The sequence below is a fragment of the Rutilus rutilus genome, assembly GCF_951802725.1.
Source record: "Rutilus rutilus genome assembly, chromosome: 5".
NCBI classification, from domain to species: Eukaryota; Metazoa; Chordata; class Actinopteri; order Cypriniformes; family Leuciscidae; genus Rutilus; species Rutilus rutilus.
The window spans coordinates 32,786,457-32,806,250 of NC_140213.1; the positions used below are offsets into that span (position 1 = coordinate 32,786,457).

At 38.5% G+C, this 19,794-nt stretch overlaps 1 protein-coding gene across 14 annotated transcripts in view; it reads right to left on the reverse strand.

Annotated features, from left to right (window-relative positions):
• The window catches only part of frmd4a (FERM domain containing 4A), a 164,323-nt gene that overhangs the window by 41,895 nt on the left and 102,634 nt on the right, over positions 1-19,794 (reverse strand). For 12 of the 14 annotated variants that reach the window (XM_084409663.1, XM_084409660.1, XM_084409675.1 and 9 more), the window contains exon 2: positions 3,078-3,143. In XM_084409663.1, coding sequence (XP_084265789.1) covers positions 3,078-3,143 — 66 coding nt within the window. Of the gene's footprint in view, positions 1-3,077; positions 3,144-10,770; positions 11,190-19,794 lie in introns of those variants that run through there. The other 2 variants (XM_084409664.1, XM_084409662.1) reach the window with 2 other exon arrangements.

Consider the following 19,794-nt stretch of genomic DNA (forward strand, 5'->3'; position numbering starts at 1 on the left):
CTGCAAACAGGATATAAAAAAAGGAAACACAAAATAATTGATCTCCATTAAAGCCAATACAGACTGGATATTTTCAACAGCCTTGAATGCAAATAAGACTAAAGATGGTAATATAGCAAAGTTCAGTCTATAACGGCACTATAAAATCATCAGATGATGTTGCCGGTCGCACAGTGCAAGATCATCCACGATAACATTCAGAATGGTACATTGCCTCTAATGAGAAGAGGAAGAAGAGAGGAAGAGGAGGCAGTTAAATGAGGCTCCAACAGAGGACCATCAGTAAAACCGAACCAGTCAAGTATTTCACCACTGCATGTGTAAGATGTTTTACAACTTAAAGTGTTGTCACACTGGATTTTAAATGTGAAAATGATTTTGAATCCTGCTACAACTTCAATGTTAGTGACAGTAAATTAAAACACCATCTAGTCCAGTTTCCCATGATCAGTATTATTTTAATATAACTGATATTATATCATAGTTTTTAATATTCAATTTAATTTTTATATTTTGCTTTCGTTTAAATTTTGTTGTGTTTTGTCATTTATATTCTTTTATATGTCTATATATATTTTTTTTATTAATAAGATTATTTGGTTTATAGTTTGTATTACTATATAAGTTTGTATTTAAGTTTCTCATAAAGAAGTCAAACATTTTTGGGATTTGAATGAAGTCAATCTATATTCTCAATTGGACAAATGTCTTTCCGCCAAGTGAATTTGCATGTCTCCAATTTGCGTACATGTTCTTTCACATGAAATGCAAAATTTTGTGTGACCGCAAAATAGTTATCACAAATTCCTATAGGTACATCAACACAATTCCTCTTACAGAAAGAATTGAAGAGCTGTTCCTCAAGGAACATGCAGAAACAAACTAACTTGGAATAACACCGGAATTCTCAATGGTCCGATTAACCTACACAACCTTCTCCAGAACATCTGCCCACATGAAGGAAGAGAAAGAGGAGAAAGAGAGTCAGAAAGCAGAAAGAATAGGCTAAATCTTTAAGCCAATGCTAAAAGAACATATATCTAAGTACTCATGACGAAAGTAGGACAAATGTGTAAAGATTATGGAATAAGCGTTTCTGCAACAGCTCAATAAATCATAAACTGAAGAGAGAGTGGGGAAATACAGGAAATACTGCCTTGTTTTTAAAATCTTCTCCTCTTCCCCATTCCTTCTTTATTTTCTATCTCTTCCTGGCAATCCCTTCTTTTCCTCTCCCTCATCCTCTTACCTGATTGTTAAGGACTCTCTCACCTCCTCTCCTTTCTAGATTTCTGTTTATCAGACCATAACTGCCACCGCAATCAACTCAACCAGCATTTCAGAGGAGAGAAAGAGAGTGTGTGGAAAATGAGAGATGGAGAAGGCAGAGGAATTACATTTCTCCAACTATGATGTAATCAGGTCACCTAACTGCATCTGACAGGCATGAGAGGGCGAGAGAGAGAGAGAGAGAGAGAGAGAGAGAGAGAGAGACTAAATGAATAGAATTGAGCAGGACAGTAAAAACAGAAATCAAAACAGAAGAGAATAAAACAGACTTAGAGAACAGAAGAAAAAAAATGATGCAGATTAAACAAAATAGAACATGAGAAGAGAACAAAACAAAAGACAATAGGACATAATAGAACCAAACCAGTTTTGTTATTGTCAACCAATATAAATAAAAATAATTAAATAAAATAATAATTAGATGAAAAATTTCAATTTAAACTTCTTGCCTTGGCAAGTAACTGAAATAAAAATAGACATTAAAAATAACATTTTAAGTAAGCAATAAGGTATGAGAGGCTGTGCTGTATCGTGAATAAGTCACGGCTGAAGGGCGTTGTCAATAAATAAATACTAGGGATGCACGATTTATCGGCATCAGCCCAAATATGTTCATTTTTAATGTTAACGTTATCGGCCCGATGGGAAAATCTGGCCGATATATTAAAGCCAATATATAATGGATTATTTCCTACAGCTGAGACACTTCAGATGCATTAATAGTGACTTTTGTTTTTGCAATCAGGATCTCAAAGATGATATAGCCTAGACATTTGGATTTAAATTTATCAGCTTTCAAATATAAAGAATTATCGGTTATTGGTATCGGCCAAAATGTTCAGATTGGTGCATCTCTAATAAATACTACAATGACATAAAAATAAAGAATAGAACAGACAGAGGGAATACAATAAAACCAGAATGAAAAAAATAGAATAGAATAAAGCAAAAAACAGAATAGAATATTACATGACAGACCAAGACAGAGGAGTAGAAATGTGTAGAAATGTATTCTTCATGTGTTCAGTGACTGAGATTACCTCGTGATTAGGGATTTCCTGAGAAAGTTCATATGAGTGCGAGTGTTGAGGAAGTTGTGCTATGTTCTGTTTATATTGAGGTCTGAGCAGGGCTGATGGGGCATGGGAGACAGACAGTGCTGTTATGGAAACTGAACTCATCCAGAGAGAAGATGTTTGCGTTCTGATTTATGGAGTGTTTTGGGCAGGAGGGGGGTCGCTGTATGCGCGATTTGAGAAGCTGCTGGTTTGTGTCGTTATGGGAACCAAAACCTGCCAGACTGACTATTAGTGGTACTGATGTTTAAAAGACACTTGGGAGACCGACATATGCATACACATATGATTGAGTTCAGGTCAGAGTGACCTTATCTCAGAGTCTCTTTGGCCATGAAATCTGAGATGGGCATAAAGGAGTCATTTTACACATACACACATACACACAGAGCAAACATTCAAACTCATACATGCACAGGCCGATAAAGATCCACCTATTTCCACAAGACATTAATTATGTCTCAGAGGCACAATGAGGATTTCCCTTCCCAGACAAACGAGAGGAAACCTTGCCACAAAAACATGCACTAAAACTTCACACCTATACATATAATATTAACACTACTTTGATATTTCTGCACTAATGCTGGACATTGTGCTGGTGAAGCATCATAAAGTCAAGCATAATCAATTATCTCAACAATACACTTCCAAACCTACAATAAAACATTTGGGTCATGTTGTACCATTATCTACATTGTTGGGCCTTACCTGGACCAGGAGCTCCAATTTCCTGTCATCCAGGAGGTGGACCTGACATCTCCGCCCTTCCGTCATCTGTTGAGGAGGGAGAGAGAGAGAGATTAATGAAAGCACATTCACAGCAGGGTGAAATCAACTGTAAATACTAGGTCATGGTGACATGACAAAAATAGAAACTCTCCTTACACACATGCAGCGCGATTCCCAATCAAGCAGCAGAATTCAATCTCTTTCACTCCCACACACATGCACACACATTTAAAGTGAATTATCGCACACTTCAGCGATGATGCTGAGTAGCTTGAATTTTTTGTAGGATGTCATAGGTCTTGTTTGATTTAGCCCCTTCTAGTTCTTAAAACATACAGTTTAGTACACACAACTTGGCCGCCACCAATCTTTACGAAATTTACTAATCAAGTATTGTAAAAAAAAAAGTAAAAGGCATCTTGTATCACAGAGAACATGCAGACTTTTACAGCTGGTCAGAGATGAGATAATGACTACTAATTTACAAATAGTGATGTTTTAATGTTCTGCACATTGCAATTTTTTTTTTTTACTGACATACAAGCATTTATTTTGTTTTTACATGTCGTTTAGGGTCAAGTTCATCTGAAACAGCTGAAAAAATGGGAGTAACATTTACAGAAAATATCACTTTTGTATAAAAGTCACTAGTTAAAACCAATAGTTACACTTTATTTTAAGGTGTCAGTATTACAGTGTAGTTAAGTACAGAGCAAAAATAATGAACTACATGTAGGCTACTTACTATAGGGTTAGGATGAGGTTTGGTTTAGGGTTAATTGCATGTAATTACCCATAATTTATAGTTATTACTACGGTAACTACATGTGACGTGTAACAATGTAACGTGTTACCAAACTAACATTCAAAAGATTATTTCACAAACAAAAAGAATAAACAGTTCTGCTCGTGAATATCTAGCTTAATTGCTTCTAAGTGCCTCAAACAGACTAGACAAATCAGGACTAATCTAGTCACAAATGTAAACTCTGCAACTTTGGCAATTAAAGGAATAGTTCACATAAAATTGCTAATTCTGTCATAATTTATGTTGTTCTAAATCTGCATGACTTTTTCTTCGTTGGAACACAATAGATGATTTATGAAAAATATCCATATAGTAAATGTCAATAAGGTCCAATGTTGTACAAAAACAGTTAAAGGGTTAGTTCACCCAAAAATTAAAATTCTGTCAGTAATTACTCACCCTCATGTTGTTCCAACCGCGTAAGACCTTCGTTCATCTTCGGAACACAAATTAAGCTATTTTTGATGAAATCTGAGCCATGTCTCACTCCTCCATAGGCTTCTATGTGACCGAAACTTGCTGGCCCAGAAAAGTTATTAAAGAGATCGTTAATATAGTCCAAGTGACTCCAGTGGCTCAATCTTAAGTTTATCAAGCGACGAGAATACTTTTTGTGCGCAAAAACAAACAAAAATAACGACTTTATTCCACTATTCATTTCCTTCTCTCTGGACCTCTAGTTGGTTCACGTAGTGTTTTTGCGCAGCGCGTCTGTGTTACACTTCACCACGTAGGCTCACTATTGGCCGACGCCGGTCATGTGTGTGATGCGTGATGACGTGCAACACAGACGCGCAGCGCAAAAACACTACGAGGCCCAGAGAGAAGGAAATGAAAAGTGGAATAAAGTCGTTATTTTTGTTTGTTTTTGCGCACAAAAAGTATTCTCGTCGCTTGATATACTTAAGATTGAGCCACTGGAGTCACTTGGACTATATTAGCGATCTCTTTAATAACTTTTCTGGGCCAGCAAGTTTCGGTCACATAGAAGCCTATGGAGGAGTGAGACATGGCTCAGATTTCATCAAAAATATCTTAATTTGTGTTCCGAAGATGAACGAAGGTCTTACGCGGTTGGAACAACATGAGGGTGAGTAATTACTGACAGAACTTTCATTTTTGGGTGAACTAACCCTTTAAAGTAGAACTTGAAAGTAGGAACTTTCTTCAGATTTTTTTTTTGTGTGTGTGTGTGTGTGTGTGTGTGTGTGTGTGTGTGTTCTGCAGAAGAAAGAAAGTCCAAATACAGATTTGGAATAATGACAAAATATAACCTACATTTTTGGGTGAACTATCCATTTTAACAAATGCATACGCAACTCAAAACTGCAGTTAACTACATAAAGTCACTTTGTATTGTTTCTACGGTATGACTATACACATCAGACATAAGCTTCTATCTAGAGATCAGGGCTTACAGCTGCTGTGAAATATCTGTGTTAATACAAAACACCCCTCAACCATGGCTAATTTGTGAAAGAGGGATCATGCCATGTCAGTCCGTATAGATACCTGCACCAGTGCACAATTTGATTAGTGCTTTGATTGCCATCTGTCATGGCGGGGAATGTCTTTTTTTTTTTATCAAAGCCAGAAAGGACTGCTCATAATTAATATTAAATTAAGTCTGCAGGGAAAAACAAAGACGCTAACATCACAGTTTCCTCCAGGCTAAAATGAGAGTGTGCAGCGCATTCAGAAGTCCTGTGATAACCATTGACCAGACGCACTCAACCTATGAAACATGTTTAGAGTTACTATCGCCTGCACACTCCTATCGTTTGATCTCAAATCACTGCTTGCTCCCACTCACTTTCCATTCAGTCTCGCACACAATTTTTCTGAGTGTTTACTTAAGATCGCTGCTTCTGTGCCAAGCCGTATAGTAAACATCCCATTACGAGCAGGTGGACGGACACATCTGTGAGGAACAGAGTCTGACTAACAGCCATGTCATCGCTTGAGTTATATGGCCTTTAGGATTGAGCTGGTTGGACAACTCGAATACAAAGAACTAAAGTGCAACCAGATACTCCCATTGTTCTTTTCGCTTCAAGAGAGCTTTTCATTTTCTGTTTATTTTCTCTTTAAGGAAAAAATGTTTCCAAGGAATCTGAGAGTTGGTGAATGTGATACTAACAGTGGCGGTAGTTCACATCCATCAGCGGACTTTCCGTCCGGTTCCTGTTTATACATCCTTTATGGATAGACGAGTCAGAAAGGCAGTAGTGCATTGACTCACTCTCTCTACTGTGCTATATCTCGCTCTTATTCTATCTCTCCATGCTTTCCAGCTCTCATCCACCCCCTCTGCCTCTGTATGTAGGCCAGGTTAAAAGGAATGTGGAGAAAACGGAAGAATACAAGACGTTTCTTAAGCTTTTCAGCGTGGTGGTGTACGTAAGGACATCAGAATGGGAACATGTGGAGTGTTCTGCCTGCCATCAGGAAGCGCCGTCCCTGAGGAACACTAACAATGAGGCTGTTAAAAGCAGCATGGCTCACATTTCCTCCACGCACACGTGGGGGGAAAAGACTGGAGGAGGGGAGTCACAGGACTAGAAACACATCCTTTCTTCCTCTTCTCCTCAGCAGAGCTACAGACTACACAACCACGTGACTGACCACATGATTGATATTGTGTGTCCGAACAGACTGGTGTGAGTTTGTTGTTGACCTGTGAAGATGTGTGTTTACAGGGGGGGCTCGGCTTGATGAATTTCTCTTGGTCGTGCTAACACTGAAGCTAACTCAACAGCATAGAAACTCTAGCTCCTAAAAACTGATATCCTGTCTTCAGAATAACATACCCTTAGGCAACATCTGTATTCTTATCCCTCAGTAGATCACATTTCCATATTATAAAGACAAACCTAAATCAATATGAACTGGCTCACCTGAATGGTCCAGTCTTTATTTATGTTTTTCTTTTTTTTAATTGTATAATTCCTTCCCTGGAGCAGCACATGATCCAATTAGGTCTAACTTTTAGGATACTGAATAAAAATGGAAGCAGAATTGATCCAAACTACTGCAGCACCATTAAAACCATACATCTACTCCAGTTTAGGTATGGGTAATGATGGTTGACTAATCTACTAGTTGTCCAAAAACCATCTTTATGTAGCATCTTTATGTAAACCCCACCTAAGAAACACATTTGATTGAGTTCAGTTAAACCAAAACCAGCCCAATTAAACAGGACTTCCTAAAAAAACAAAGAGTTGATTCTTGTTTGGGCAACCCACCAATCGATCTTGAAAATATGTAGCTTTGCACATACATGTTACAGTTTAAAATGATCTTTGTATTGAAAGAGTAAAGAAAATCCCAGCCAACACCTACTCAAAATGTAATCTATTAAAAATAACGTGTGTGTGTGTGTGCGAGCGTCTGTGTGTATATAGCATACATATACTGTGTGTATATATATAAACAAACTTTTATGTTTGACGCGATTAATTGATTTGACAGGACTAAAATGAATACATGAATAGAGAATAGCCTACATCTTACTCGATCCTCCCTCAAAGTTCGATATCTTTAGAATTCCATGGAATGGATTTAAACAAAGTTAAACAGCACAACACATACTGGCAGCTAAAACCATATTCAAATTAGCCAAAACATTTAATAAACAAACATAGTTGTGGGATGTGTAAATGATGGCTGTTCCAATTTTAAGGGGATCTCTGAAGCTTTCTGAGAGCACAGGTTCCATGTGGGCCTGCTCATAGCAAAAGCATGCAGATCCCACAAGCAAGAGTTTGTGGCATCTGATATTGGGCTGACTTTCCAATCTTAAAGGTTAAACTTCATTACCGACCTTGCGGTAGCCCAAAAGCACCACATTTTTGTTACATCACCATATTAAACCTCTTAAGGTTGGAGTCAGGCTTGATAGGAACACTTCCCACCACACAATGGGAGATTAAAAACCTGAGGCTTTGAATAGAGCAAACAGCACATCCCTAAAGCCTGAAGCTCAAGATGTCAAACCTCCGCTCCACTAAATGAGAACACTTCTCACTGGGGTGTATCTGGAGGGGGAGGTGAACAGCTCTCAACCACAATGTCAGAATCTAACAATCAGGTGCTGGGAATTGTGTGTTTGTAGTAGTGTGTTTGTGTGCTGCGTCTGGTGTGTGGTTACAAAATGCCTCGCCTGTAATCACTGAACAGTGAGTCACTGCTTTCTCAGCTGAACTCGGCACACTACACTCACACTGCCCTACGAACCTGTGATGTCATTAAAATCGCATAGCACAGACATTTCAGTCAGTGTAATATTTGTAAATCACTGTCATTCTTTTATAGATGATGAAAGTAGTGCTTGCACAATTAATCTAAATGAAAACGAATATGGCTTGGTGCGGCTTAATTAAATAATATGCACTGTGTTCCAAAGTGAAGTGCGGCACTTTGTTCTTTTACACACGAGCAGCTCATAATCCACTGCCTAGTGTCTCGTCACAGTAAATCGCAGTAAATACTGCTTTGCACAAACTCATCTCTGCATCTTCCCTGAGTTTGAGTTGCTTATAAAGTGCATTTGGGAACGTAACACGCCAACCATCTTCCCAAACTTGTAACGAGAACTTTAGAAGCAATTATAAACTGTTATCAACAAAATATAAGCTTTAAAGTCTCCCTGTGGTTTTATGCCAAAATAAAAGCTTGATAGTTTAACATTCGAAATTGAATGACAGCCTTGAATACTTAACTTAAACTATTATTGTTAATTTTTTTATATACACAATTTTTTTTATTTTTGCAGTGAAATATTACAATAGTAATATTTCTAATTTTGTTTAATATTTTACTTAATAATAATCATTATCATCATAAATATTTATTATATTTATATTTTATAATATGTATTTATTAATTAATTATTATTATAAGCAGCCCTACAATGAATCAAGCACAGCCAACCTGGAACTTTCAAACAAAAAAAAAATATATTTTTTATCATAGCTGTAATTTTTATTTAAAAAAAGCACAATTAGATTCCCCAAACCATGCAGTCCTAATATAAAAGTGCAGTTACTCTGATGCACACGGCAGAGGAGACGATTATAGTATAATATAATCTGATCCGATGATAAACCCACTCTCTGGTGCAGATTTAAGACTGACCCTGATGCCCTGTTTAGGGTTTCATTGCGGTTTATCCGTACTAAATCCTAAGCTACATGTTAGCTTCACATTCACTCTCACTGAGCAGTACGATGTGTAGAAGATAGAGATTTAAGAGCATTTGAATTAGTGAACATCCAATTCAGATCGTATCAGACACAGATATTAAACATGATAGGAGGTGGTTGATGTCCTTGTGATAATACAGGCCATCAGACACAACCCCATGCACACAGACACACAGTTTTCCCCTTAATGCACATTGACAACAAAATGACAGTGCACCACATTGACCACACATGCACATGGGCACCACAAAGGCAGAACAATCAATGTTCATCACAAATTCGGGTATAAATTAAGTCTCATGGTGCAGACTGACCAATGATAAAAGTCTAGGCGACTGCAGGTCTGGTTTTCATGCCTGACCATGTGTGCTAGAGTACATCAGCCTGCTGACACTGCTGCCCTGCAGTGCAGACATCACAGGGTGAGCAGCATAAAAAAAGACATCCGTCACCCTGAGCCGGCAGGACCACAGCTGCCTAGATAGGCACAGCCCAGTCTGCTTTGTTTACAGACAGACCCCAATCACAGGCTGTTCCCCAAAACCCAATGGGCTGCTATCTAGATTCCAGACAGTATGTTAAAGGGCATGCATGATGCCTAAAATAATGTCTACGTAAGAAGCTCACATCTCCACAGAGATGAGGATGTCTGATGTCATAGGACATTATACTAAATCAAAGTGTAATGCATCTTTGAAGACCAAAAATGCTCTACTGAGGTGTCTATCTAAACAGAATTTTTGGGTCCATGCACCAAATGCTGTCTACTAGGCAGTTCACATCTCATCAGTCTTTTGGCAGCTGTCATGGGAAACTGCAACAAAAACGACTAAAGTGAAACACATGAAGTCAGAAGTCAAAAGTTTTTGAGAGACATCCCAAATCAACATCTATCTATCTATCTATCTTATTAATGCTGATGGTAATCTCATTTAACAGCCCAAAACAGCATTTTTCATTAGGTCTTGAGACAGCACAATCTTTTCTATGAGGCTGTCGTAGGACATTTCGGGTAACGTTAAATCTAATAAAGCAAGACTTAACACAGCTACATTGTTCAAGGATTTTAAGGATATGACCGTGATGGTCACATGCATGCAATCCTTTTAAGTTCCTGTCACTATATACAGCAGATATGATCAAATTCAGCTGTCTGCACAGGTTAATAGCCTTGGAATAATGGATGAATGAGTCTGAATGGGCAGTAATGGTGACCAAGCAAAGCAGATAAGCTAGCAAGTTTAGTATACAAACTCCTTAAAACGCAACATTATTCGTTTCTAAAAAATGCTTAAGGATGATGTTCGTCAAAATAGATTAACATTATGAGAAAACGATGCAGTATTTCTCACATAATATGCCTGTTTCTGAGACAAATGGTTAGCAGGCTAGCTGCATTACATTCACAGTTTACACTCTGAGCCTTTTCTCCTCAAAAAATCTGATTTTAAAGATGATATCCTCCGTGTATGGTCACAAATCAGTGCTCTATCGTGTGTTTTAATCAGTAATCGGAAAATAATTGAAGTATATATGTGTAGTTAAGTAAAAAACATCACGTATTTCACGCATCCATCCTTCCATCGCCCCTCAGACTGACTGAATTGGGAAGCGCGAGACCAGCGCAAAACAAGCGCGAGACGTGCGCGCGATTTACCTTGCTGGAAATCCTTTACGCTCCCGCGTTCATGAATTCCTCGCCGAAATAAGAAATAAATGTTCTCTAACAACAACAGCAGTAATCCAGATGGGTTAAGTCCGAAGAGAAAACGTTCACACGCCGGCCTAAATCATCTTCGAAGTCAGCATCATCCATGTCGTTGTTGAGATCCCCGGTGAAGCTGCACAGGCGGAGCGGAGCGGACTGACAGCGGCAGTGCCAGCATATCCCATCCCATCCCTCTCCGCTCTCAACGCGCTGTTTCACAGGGACCGCTGGCCTGCGTCCAGCAAGCAGATCCGCACAACACTATTCACATACACACTCACAGTTCCTCCACAGCAAACCCCAACCCCTCCTCCTCATCCTCCTCTTGCTGCTGCTCTTCCTCCGCCTTTCCCCCGTGACACCGCGGAGCGGCTGTGATCCACAGCAAAACGCGACGCACACACTAAACAGTTCAGCCTGACATTACATCAGTCTTGTTTTTGTTGCTTTTGGTGTTAACAAAAACTATTAAGTGCAATTTTCGTTAATTGAAAGGAATCTGAAATAAAATTAAATAAAATATAAAAAACTTTTTTTTTTAAATAAATATTTTTTTTTTTTTTTTTTTTTACATTTTAGAAATGGAATTAGAATCAGAACTGGTAACTAACTGAAATAAGTTGAAGTTATATATATATATATATATATATATATATATATATATATATATATATCTGTCATGACAACTCTCTGAGAGATTGGCATGATAATAGAGATTGGCAATGTTAATGTATGTATTTGGTCTTGGTGGAATAGATCTGCGGCTGCTGTAGAGTAAGTACCAAGACTTGCTACTGCCAATACATTCGCAGACATTACTGTGAGCAAGACATGCTGCTGCACATGATGTAACATACATGAAATAAACCCCTGTAACAGATCTACAGGTGGAGCTGGGAAGTTGAAGGGTTTCTGAAAGCGCACTTGCAGACTGCTAACAGCAAACTACAAGTATTTGAATGTTGAGCAATGTATATAATAATGTGATCGCTACCAAGTGAGTTAAGGACCTAAGGATCTAGAGTTTCATGCCAGAACTATAGGTAGGCTTATATATAAACAGTACCATGGTAACATCCAAAAAGCATGGTAATAGCATGGTACTTTTGTTTCTTTATATCACCACAATATTACAATCGGATATCCTGTCTGTCATGTTACTGCAATACTTTTTGTAAGGGTAAAAAAATACTATGGTATAACAATGGTTTGTGGATGTAATGGCATGTTTTGTTTTGCTTTTGACAATGTACCCGGCAATACCATCATGTTCATTGAAATTCTTTGGGATATAGTGCAAAATACTGTCCATGGTATACTGTATGAATATGGTAACCATTGAGTACCATGGTAAATATCAAAGTACCACAGGATTACCATCTGATACTATGACTGTCAGGAATTTTCTGCACTGTGGAAAAAAGTCCTGGTTGTGTGTGTGTGTGTGTGTGTGTGTGTGTGTTGATGCTGACCAATGACTAACAGACCCACATCTGGATTTGCAGTAGAAACACAGAAACATTTGGGAATGGGTTGCACTCACTTTGCCTCTGCCTGACTTTCTTCCGCCCCCTCCGTTTCTAATTCAGATTTCCTTTCCCATTTAGTTTGGCCAGGGTAAATGAAAAAGGGGGGAAAGGAGAGAGAAACGTTTGAAAGATGCTTTTCAAACCGAACCGACTGTTAGAGGGAGCTTATTTGTGTGAAATCCTTCACACAGACGTCTAACGGTCGTTTCACCGCAAAGTCAACATTGCAGAGGACTCAATGAAAACTTTTACAAAAACTGGAAGGTGTTCTTCTTGTAAGGGTCATAGCCTGCATGCATAAATTCTGCATAACGATTCACAAGAGCTATTTCTATAATTCTCAGAAAAATTAAGGGTAACACTTTACAAAAAGGTTTAATTTGTAGTTAAATACATTAGTTAACATGAACTATGAAAAATACTTATATAGCATTTATAAACCTTAACATTTACTAATGCAATATCTAGCAATAAACAGATTTTATTTTATTATGAACTAATGTTAACAAAGATGAATAAATATATTGTAGAAAATGTATTGCACATTGTTAGTTCATGTTAATGCATTAATAACGTTAACAATTGGAACCTAAATTGCAAAATGACAAAGAAAATGATGTGGTCTTTGTGGGTTACTTTACATTTCATATTTTAAAAAGTTAATTCAGAGACATTTTTATCACTAGAAGTAATTCAGCTTCTGTGGAAATATTGTGCAATTAATTCCCTCTGGTTGGTCTTATGTCTTTAGAAACACTACAAAAGCAAAGACAAAATAATAGAAGGAAACAATTTCTGTATCATTCAACATTTTTAAATGACATTTCCTTTAAAAGCTCTTATGACTATACAAGAGCATTAATAGTTATGCGTTATCAGTTCATTAATGCTTACCAGTAATTTAGGCATTGTTTAGTTAATGATTTACAAAGTCTAAAAATAATGCAATTTGAACCATTTAGTGTGCGAAACTACCGCAAGGTGCATATAGGGCCCCCGGACAACCAGGGGGCGCCCCTTGCTCTCAAAGATTATTTAAGTAGCATATCATTATATAATGTAAACACTTTTTATGACATGCAGATTCAACTTTAGCGGTATTAGCTGTAAGGGTTTTCCTTTACATATTTATATACTTTTTTTTCATAAAGTGCAATTTGTTGCCAGTGCATACGGAATACCATTGTCATTAGTACTAATGTTTATTGATATTAAACTCACTGTATGTTGTTTGTTTACAGTGAAACTGCTCTGTCGGCGGGGGTTGGGTAATTTCGACGGAGGCCCCTTCACAAAGTTTTGCTTAGGGCCCCTAGAAGTGTATGAACGGCACTGCCAAGGCATTCTGTCTTACAATGATACAGCACAGAATTTCCACAGCCCTTGGTTTAACGATTTTAAGCCTTGCTTTAAAACGCACTTGAACTATGGAGTGAAACACTGCACTGAGGGTCAGGATTTTCCATCTCTCTTCTTCACTCTCTCACGCATACTCATGGGAGGGCCTGTGAAAAGTAATTGAAAAACACTCCAAACATAATGCAATTAGGCTGCAGGCTTACATTTCATTATTGTCCGACTGCTGGTGATAACGCCATCAATAAACAAACACAAGTATCTGAAGTCAATCGAATCTCAGTGTGTTTGTTGAATTTGATGACAGTCCGATCATTCATCTTTGATTTAAATCGTTATTGAGGTCATAATGATTTAAAGGTGGTGCAAGGTAAGCGAGTCAACATCATCCCGGCTGTTTGTACCGCTGTTGATTTTGGACTCCCCGCCACAGCGGAAACACTACTGTCCAATTTAAACAGTCCCTCATGATCTCTCTGCGCTCTCTAATACATATTTTAACTTCATTTATTGGCTCCTTCCTCTGGGCACAGGTCCCAACAGTGTCACAAGAGCTCGTTGTTTAAAACAGGCAGTGTGTGTGTGTGTGTGTGTGTGTGTGTGTGTATTTCTGTGCGTGGATGGAGGTGAACATTTGTACAAAAGGAAACCCTTGATACTGTGGGGGAGTTTCGGAATAAATGAGAATGTCCAGGCTCACACGACTGTGACTGGGGAGAGAGAAGGTCTAAAATAAACTTCTGAAAGACCAAGCACAGCTATGTCTGCCAGACCAAAGCGCACAATTTGTTTAATACGTACCGTCTTTTGTGTCTAAATCGGCCAGAAGAGTACAAGAGGAAGAGACTGCGATGTTCTCTGAGAAAATGAAAGGCTGAAATTTCCTCAAAACGAATAAAAATATGGGAAACCGACCTCTCTTGCCGTCTCTATACAGGAAATGTGGTTCTGGTTAGGAGTCTAAGAGTTTGGTTATTTTTGTCTCACTGCCCCAGGCTCAGAGACAAAGCGGGGTGTATGTGTGTGTATATATCGAGGGGTTTGTTATTTTTTCGGAAGGCGGTCACACGGGTTCACCCTTCAACTTCTGCGGACATAAGGACAGGTTGTATGGCTGACATAAACCAAATTGGATAGAGGAAGGATTGAATGCTATTTGTGCGTGTGTGTATACGTGTAGTGAGGTTGCAGCTGTGGCCTATAATGTCTGAACTAGATGTAAACAATGCTGACCTATAATTGAAGCAAGATGTAGTTCCCTGCTGCTCACACACACACAGACTTTCATTTTTGTCACTTTATTAATCGTGCACTTTGTATTCATCAAAGAATCCTAAAAAATGTATCAGTTTCCACAAAAATATTAAGCAGCATCACTGTTTTCAATATGGATAATATTCAGAAATGTTTCTTGAGCACCAAATAATTATATTAGAATGATTTCTGAAGGATCATGTGACACTGAAGACTGGAGTGATGATGCTGAAAATTGGGAAGAAAGTGACACAGTAAACAACAATGGATGACATCAGATCTTGTTCTTGCTTCTCTGCGTGTGGCTGTCACAAGACAAAAAAACATTGTGTTGCAACGGTATTGTTTCAACTGTATTAAAAAAATGGCGCCTCTTAGCACGCTCAAGTGACGATTCTCTGTCAAAAAATCAACGTTCTGCAGTGAGTCCAGCTCCACCCTTAAGGTACCGGACTATTGTGCTAGGTACCCCAACCGAAGGGTCCAAAAAAAGTGGTACGGTTCAGTATTTTGGTACCATCCAAACTTCTGACAATCGAAACGGAAATAATTGCGTATCATACTGTCCTATAGTGTACGGTACAGTCATTCATTATTTGCCACAGTCCCTGATGTGTGTCTCACCTGTACCCTGTTCCATTGATTATCATCCTCTATGTATTTAAGCCTTCTGTCTTCGTCTGTTCTGCATCATGCATCTCTTCCTTTGGATTATCAATACAAGCCACCCTTGACAGTTAGGCCTGGTTTCACAGACAGGGCTTAGACTAATCCAGGATTAGATTACACTTAGATCAATTAGGATATTCAAGTAGTTTTTATAAACGTGCCTTATAAAAAACATTACTGGTGTGCATCTTGAGAAAAAAAAATGGCACTGACATTTTAACTGTTTTCAGTTAAAACAGCTCAAACATGGATTTTAGTCTAGGACTATCTTAAGCCTTGTCTGTGAAATCGGGGGTTAGTTAAACTTCAGAGACTTGGACCATTAAAGGGATAGTTGACTCGCAAATGAAAATTCGCTCATCATTTACTCTCCCTCATCTTGCTCCTTTCTTTCTTCCGTGGAAAGTTTACACTGACTGCACTTTCACATACAACAAAAGCATAAATACAGGCCATAAATCTCCTGTGTGTTTCATGCTACAGTCATAAAATTTCCTTTCCACAAAATAGGCTTATATGTGCCATGTTCTCATCATCATCTGCTCAGGGGCTGGGGGTGGACAAGCCACAGGGCTTTGGTGGGGTTCGGTGTTTAGGGTGTAGGATGTTGGCTGTGGGTGGAGGTTTTTTTTATGAATAATCTTAGTGGTTACAAACCTCCTTTAAATCACATCAAAGATCCCTCACAGTCTCTGAAATGAGCCCTGTGTTGATACTGAATTTGTGTAATTCTATATGGAGAGTCTTTACAGATCCAGGTGTGAGTGAGGTTAACAGCAGATATTTATGGTATTTTCTTCATGGGAAAGTCGTAGATGTATTAGCTGCGGGTCATAAAAGAGTTTTGGATCTTTAAAGAGATAAATGGACTAATTGTGCATTGTAAAATAGTTATCCAAATAACACTTTTGGGATGGACACCAAAGCACCTGTGTATTTACAGCGGTGTATGCTATTGGACAACTGAGGATCATAACTGCACTCAGATGTATGTGAGAATGTTATTGAACGGTCTAAAGAGACCTGCAACTTCTCTACATATAGAAGCCAGTGCAGAGAAGACCGGGAATGACTCTTTTTGGGCCTCATGTCAGCATGTGTGTGTGTTATGAGGGAAGAAAATGTGTTTCCAGTTAAATCCAGGGGGAAAAAACCAACACACACCCACATGTAAGCACTTCAAACGTGTGTGAGATCTCTCCTGCTGTAAAAAGCTGCAAAGCTTTGCTCCCATCTGGCCGTATATACACACACACACACACATAGACATAACCTAAACATCTAAAGCTTCAAGCCTACTAACACACCCACATACACAAATATATCCCACCATATACTATGGAAACACATGTGACAAATAAATAAGATAAACAAGACCAGATAAACAGCGCTTGAGTCGATAAAGTTTACTGAAACATACTGGAACATATTCATCTATATAGTTTTAGTTGAAGTTTTTCACTGTTTCGGTGTGATTGGAAAAGCCTCAGTGTTGAAAGCTGAGTCATTCTGTTCTCAAGCCCTTTTGAATATTGATTGAGGGTAGAACTACTGAATGCAAATCCACCTCTGACAAAAAGAAACCAGACCTGCTGTGAATGTGTATGAGAGAGAGAGAGAGCTTAGAAAGAGGTTGTATCTAGACAAATATGAACATGGAATCTAAGTATGAATTCAATAAGAAAATTGGTAAAATATTTGGTGTATTCCTATATGCTTTCTTCATTATTCTAGACACTCTTCAGTAGTGATGGTAGTGTAATATGCTTTATATAGACTACTTGCTGAGGGTGATTGTTTAGCAACTCTTTTTGTACGTTACATCACTCCACCAGTAGGTGGCAACAAAGTGAGTCACTGAATCATTAAATCAAGCAGAGATGAATTACATGCCTGTCTTTATGAGTGACTCAACGAACACGAAATTGCATCCACTCTTAAGTAGGTACTTATTCTGAATAAGTAATTACTTCAATATTCTATAGTATGAGTGTGTGTAGTATAAATGTAATCTGGACGTACTACGTATTTAGTAGGAAAGGATTTGATTCTAGATGCAGCCAGCGACTCAACCGATTTAAAAAACAAAACAGCTGATAACCATTTTTTCTTTATAATTCCTATTATTTTTAAGGTATTTTAAATATTAAATTGTCACACTACAGGACTATTTAAAGCTACACTGTGTAGAATTTTCTCCTATCTAGCGGTGAAATTGTTTATGACTACCAACTGAATATTACTTTCTAGCTCCTCCCATTCCGAGGGCTTTTTAACTCCTACGGTGGCCGTATTATTTCAAATCTGCCGGCAGTCGCGAGTAATATCCCCCTCGCATTCGTCACGGTGCCACTGAGTGTCAAACCGCGAAAGGCGAAGCTTGAATTTCCAGGTATGTCCCTCTTTGGCTAATGTACTTTCAAGATGGAGGCGCAACATGGCTGCCGCCATTCAAGCGACTCGCTCGTATGTATTCTAAATGGCAGATTCTACGCTTACGAGAATACTTGATTAGTTGGTAGAAGTAATTATACATTAATGAGCACATATCATTTTGCTAAGAATCAACTTAAAAAATTACACAGTGTAGCTTTAAGTGAAACGCAAAAAAAAAAAGGTATATATATATATATTTCTGCCAGGCAAACACATAGGCAAGAGTTATGATTTATCATGCAGAACTTAGCAGAGCCACAAAACCTCCCATTAAATGAAAAAAGCTTTTGGAAAAGTTGTGCTATAATTGTCACCAGTCATTGAGAACAAAGAAAGTGTGTAAGTCTGTGCGTAACATGAAGATTGCTGACTCAGGAACTATATGAATCGATAAATGAGATCTCCTCTCACATGACTATGTGTGTCTTTAATTGTGTGTATGTCAGCACAATCCTCTGAACGAGTCTCTGGGAGTGTGAAAGTGTGTGTGTGTGTGTGTGTGTGTGTGAACTAGGACATAAACCTCATTGAGTATATGAGTCAGTAGAGCAGCAGAAATGATCCCTCACACACATCACAAGAAAGAGAGCGCTTACAGCAATCGAGTCTATTCCTCCTCCATCCAGCCTCTTACACACTCTGACCACAGACCACATCACTGCTCTCACCATATACAGCCATCTCATACCATCATCTTCACACGCTGTGTATGTTTGTGTGTGTTTAATAAAGGGCTCTCCTGGGAATGATGATCTATTGAAGAGGAAATATTATCTAGGAGTGGTCTTAAAGGAACAGTTCACTCAAAAATGAAAACGATGTCATCATTTATTCTACAATTCTGTGGCACTCAAAGGCACTCTTTTCCTTATTAACAGTTACGGATGCTGTCAATGTCCAAACATGACCAAAAACACTTTAATGGTAGTGGAGTGGTAGCCTGGAAATCCAGACCTAAATCTGATTGATTAATGGTCTGGCATCGACTAACGAAAATCAGCCAGCTTGAGGGGCGGCACCAAGCATGCATTTGAAAATCTCACTGACCGCAATTGGATAACACTACGACCAATCACAACAATAAGCCCCATACGCTGGTAGATTAGACTCTTGCCGTACTCGGTCGGCAAAACAGCAAAAACACCCTTCTTGCAAAGGAACGATTCGAGATAAAATTTTTTAGATAAAAAGCCATGTCTAACTCGTTCATTGTAGCGACCAAAGCTGTTTCAAACAACTGGTGTTCATCCATAGCCATCTTGCAATGTTTACTAATGACTTTGACGTCACAGTGCTGTCCTCATCTGTTTGGCTCGCCTCTGGCCCGCCTGTATCAGATAACCTGATGTGATTGGTGCAGCTCGGATACAAGAGCATATTTAATGAGCATCATTACTCGACGCCAGAGTAAACTCGCTGAGCAAATTCCACTTGTGCTCTCGCGAGAACTATGGATTTCCAAGGTAGTGGAGTGGGAGATTTTTCCATATATAATCAGTTAATTTAATCTGTTCATATAATCCTACATGGAATGAACTACTTTCATGGTGTTTTTTGTTTGTTTTGGACCCTGACTGAAGTGAGGGTGAGTAATCAATTAATCAATGACAATTAAAATTTTTGGATGAACTATTCCTGAAACATTCTCTCTATTTGTATCACTCATTCTCAGAGTCATCCAGCTGTTATCACATGCTATGTGTTTGTTGGAGGAATGCTTTCATTTCTG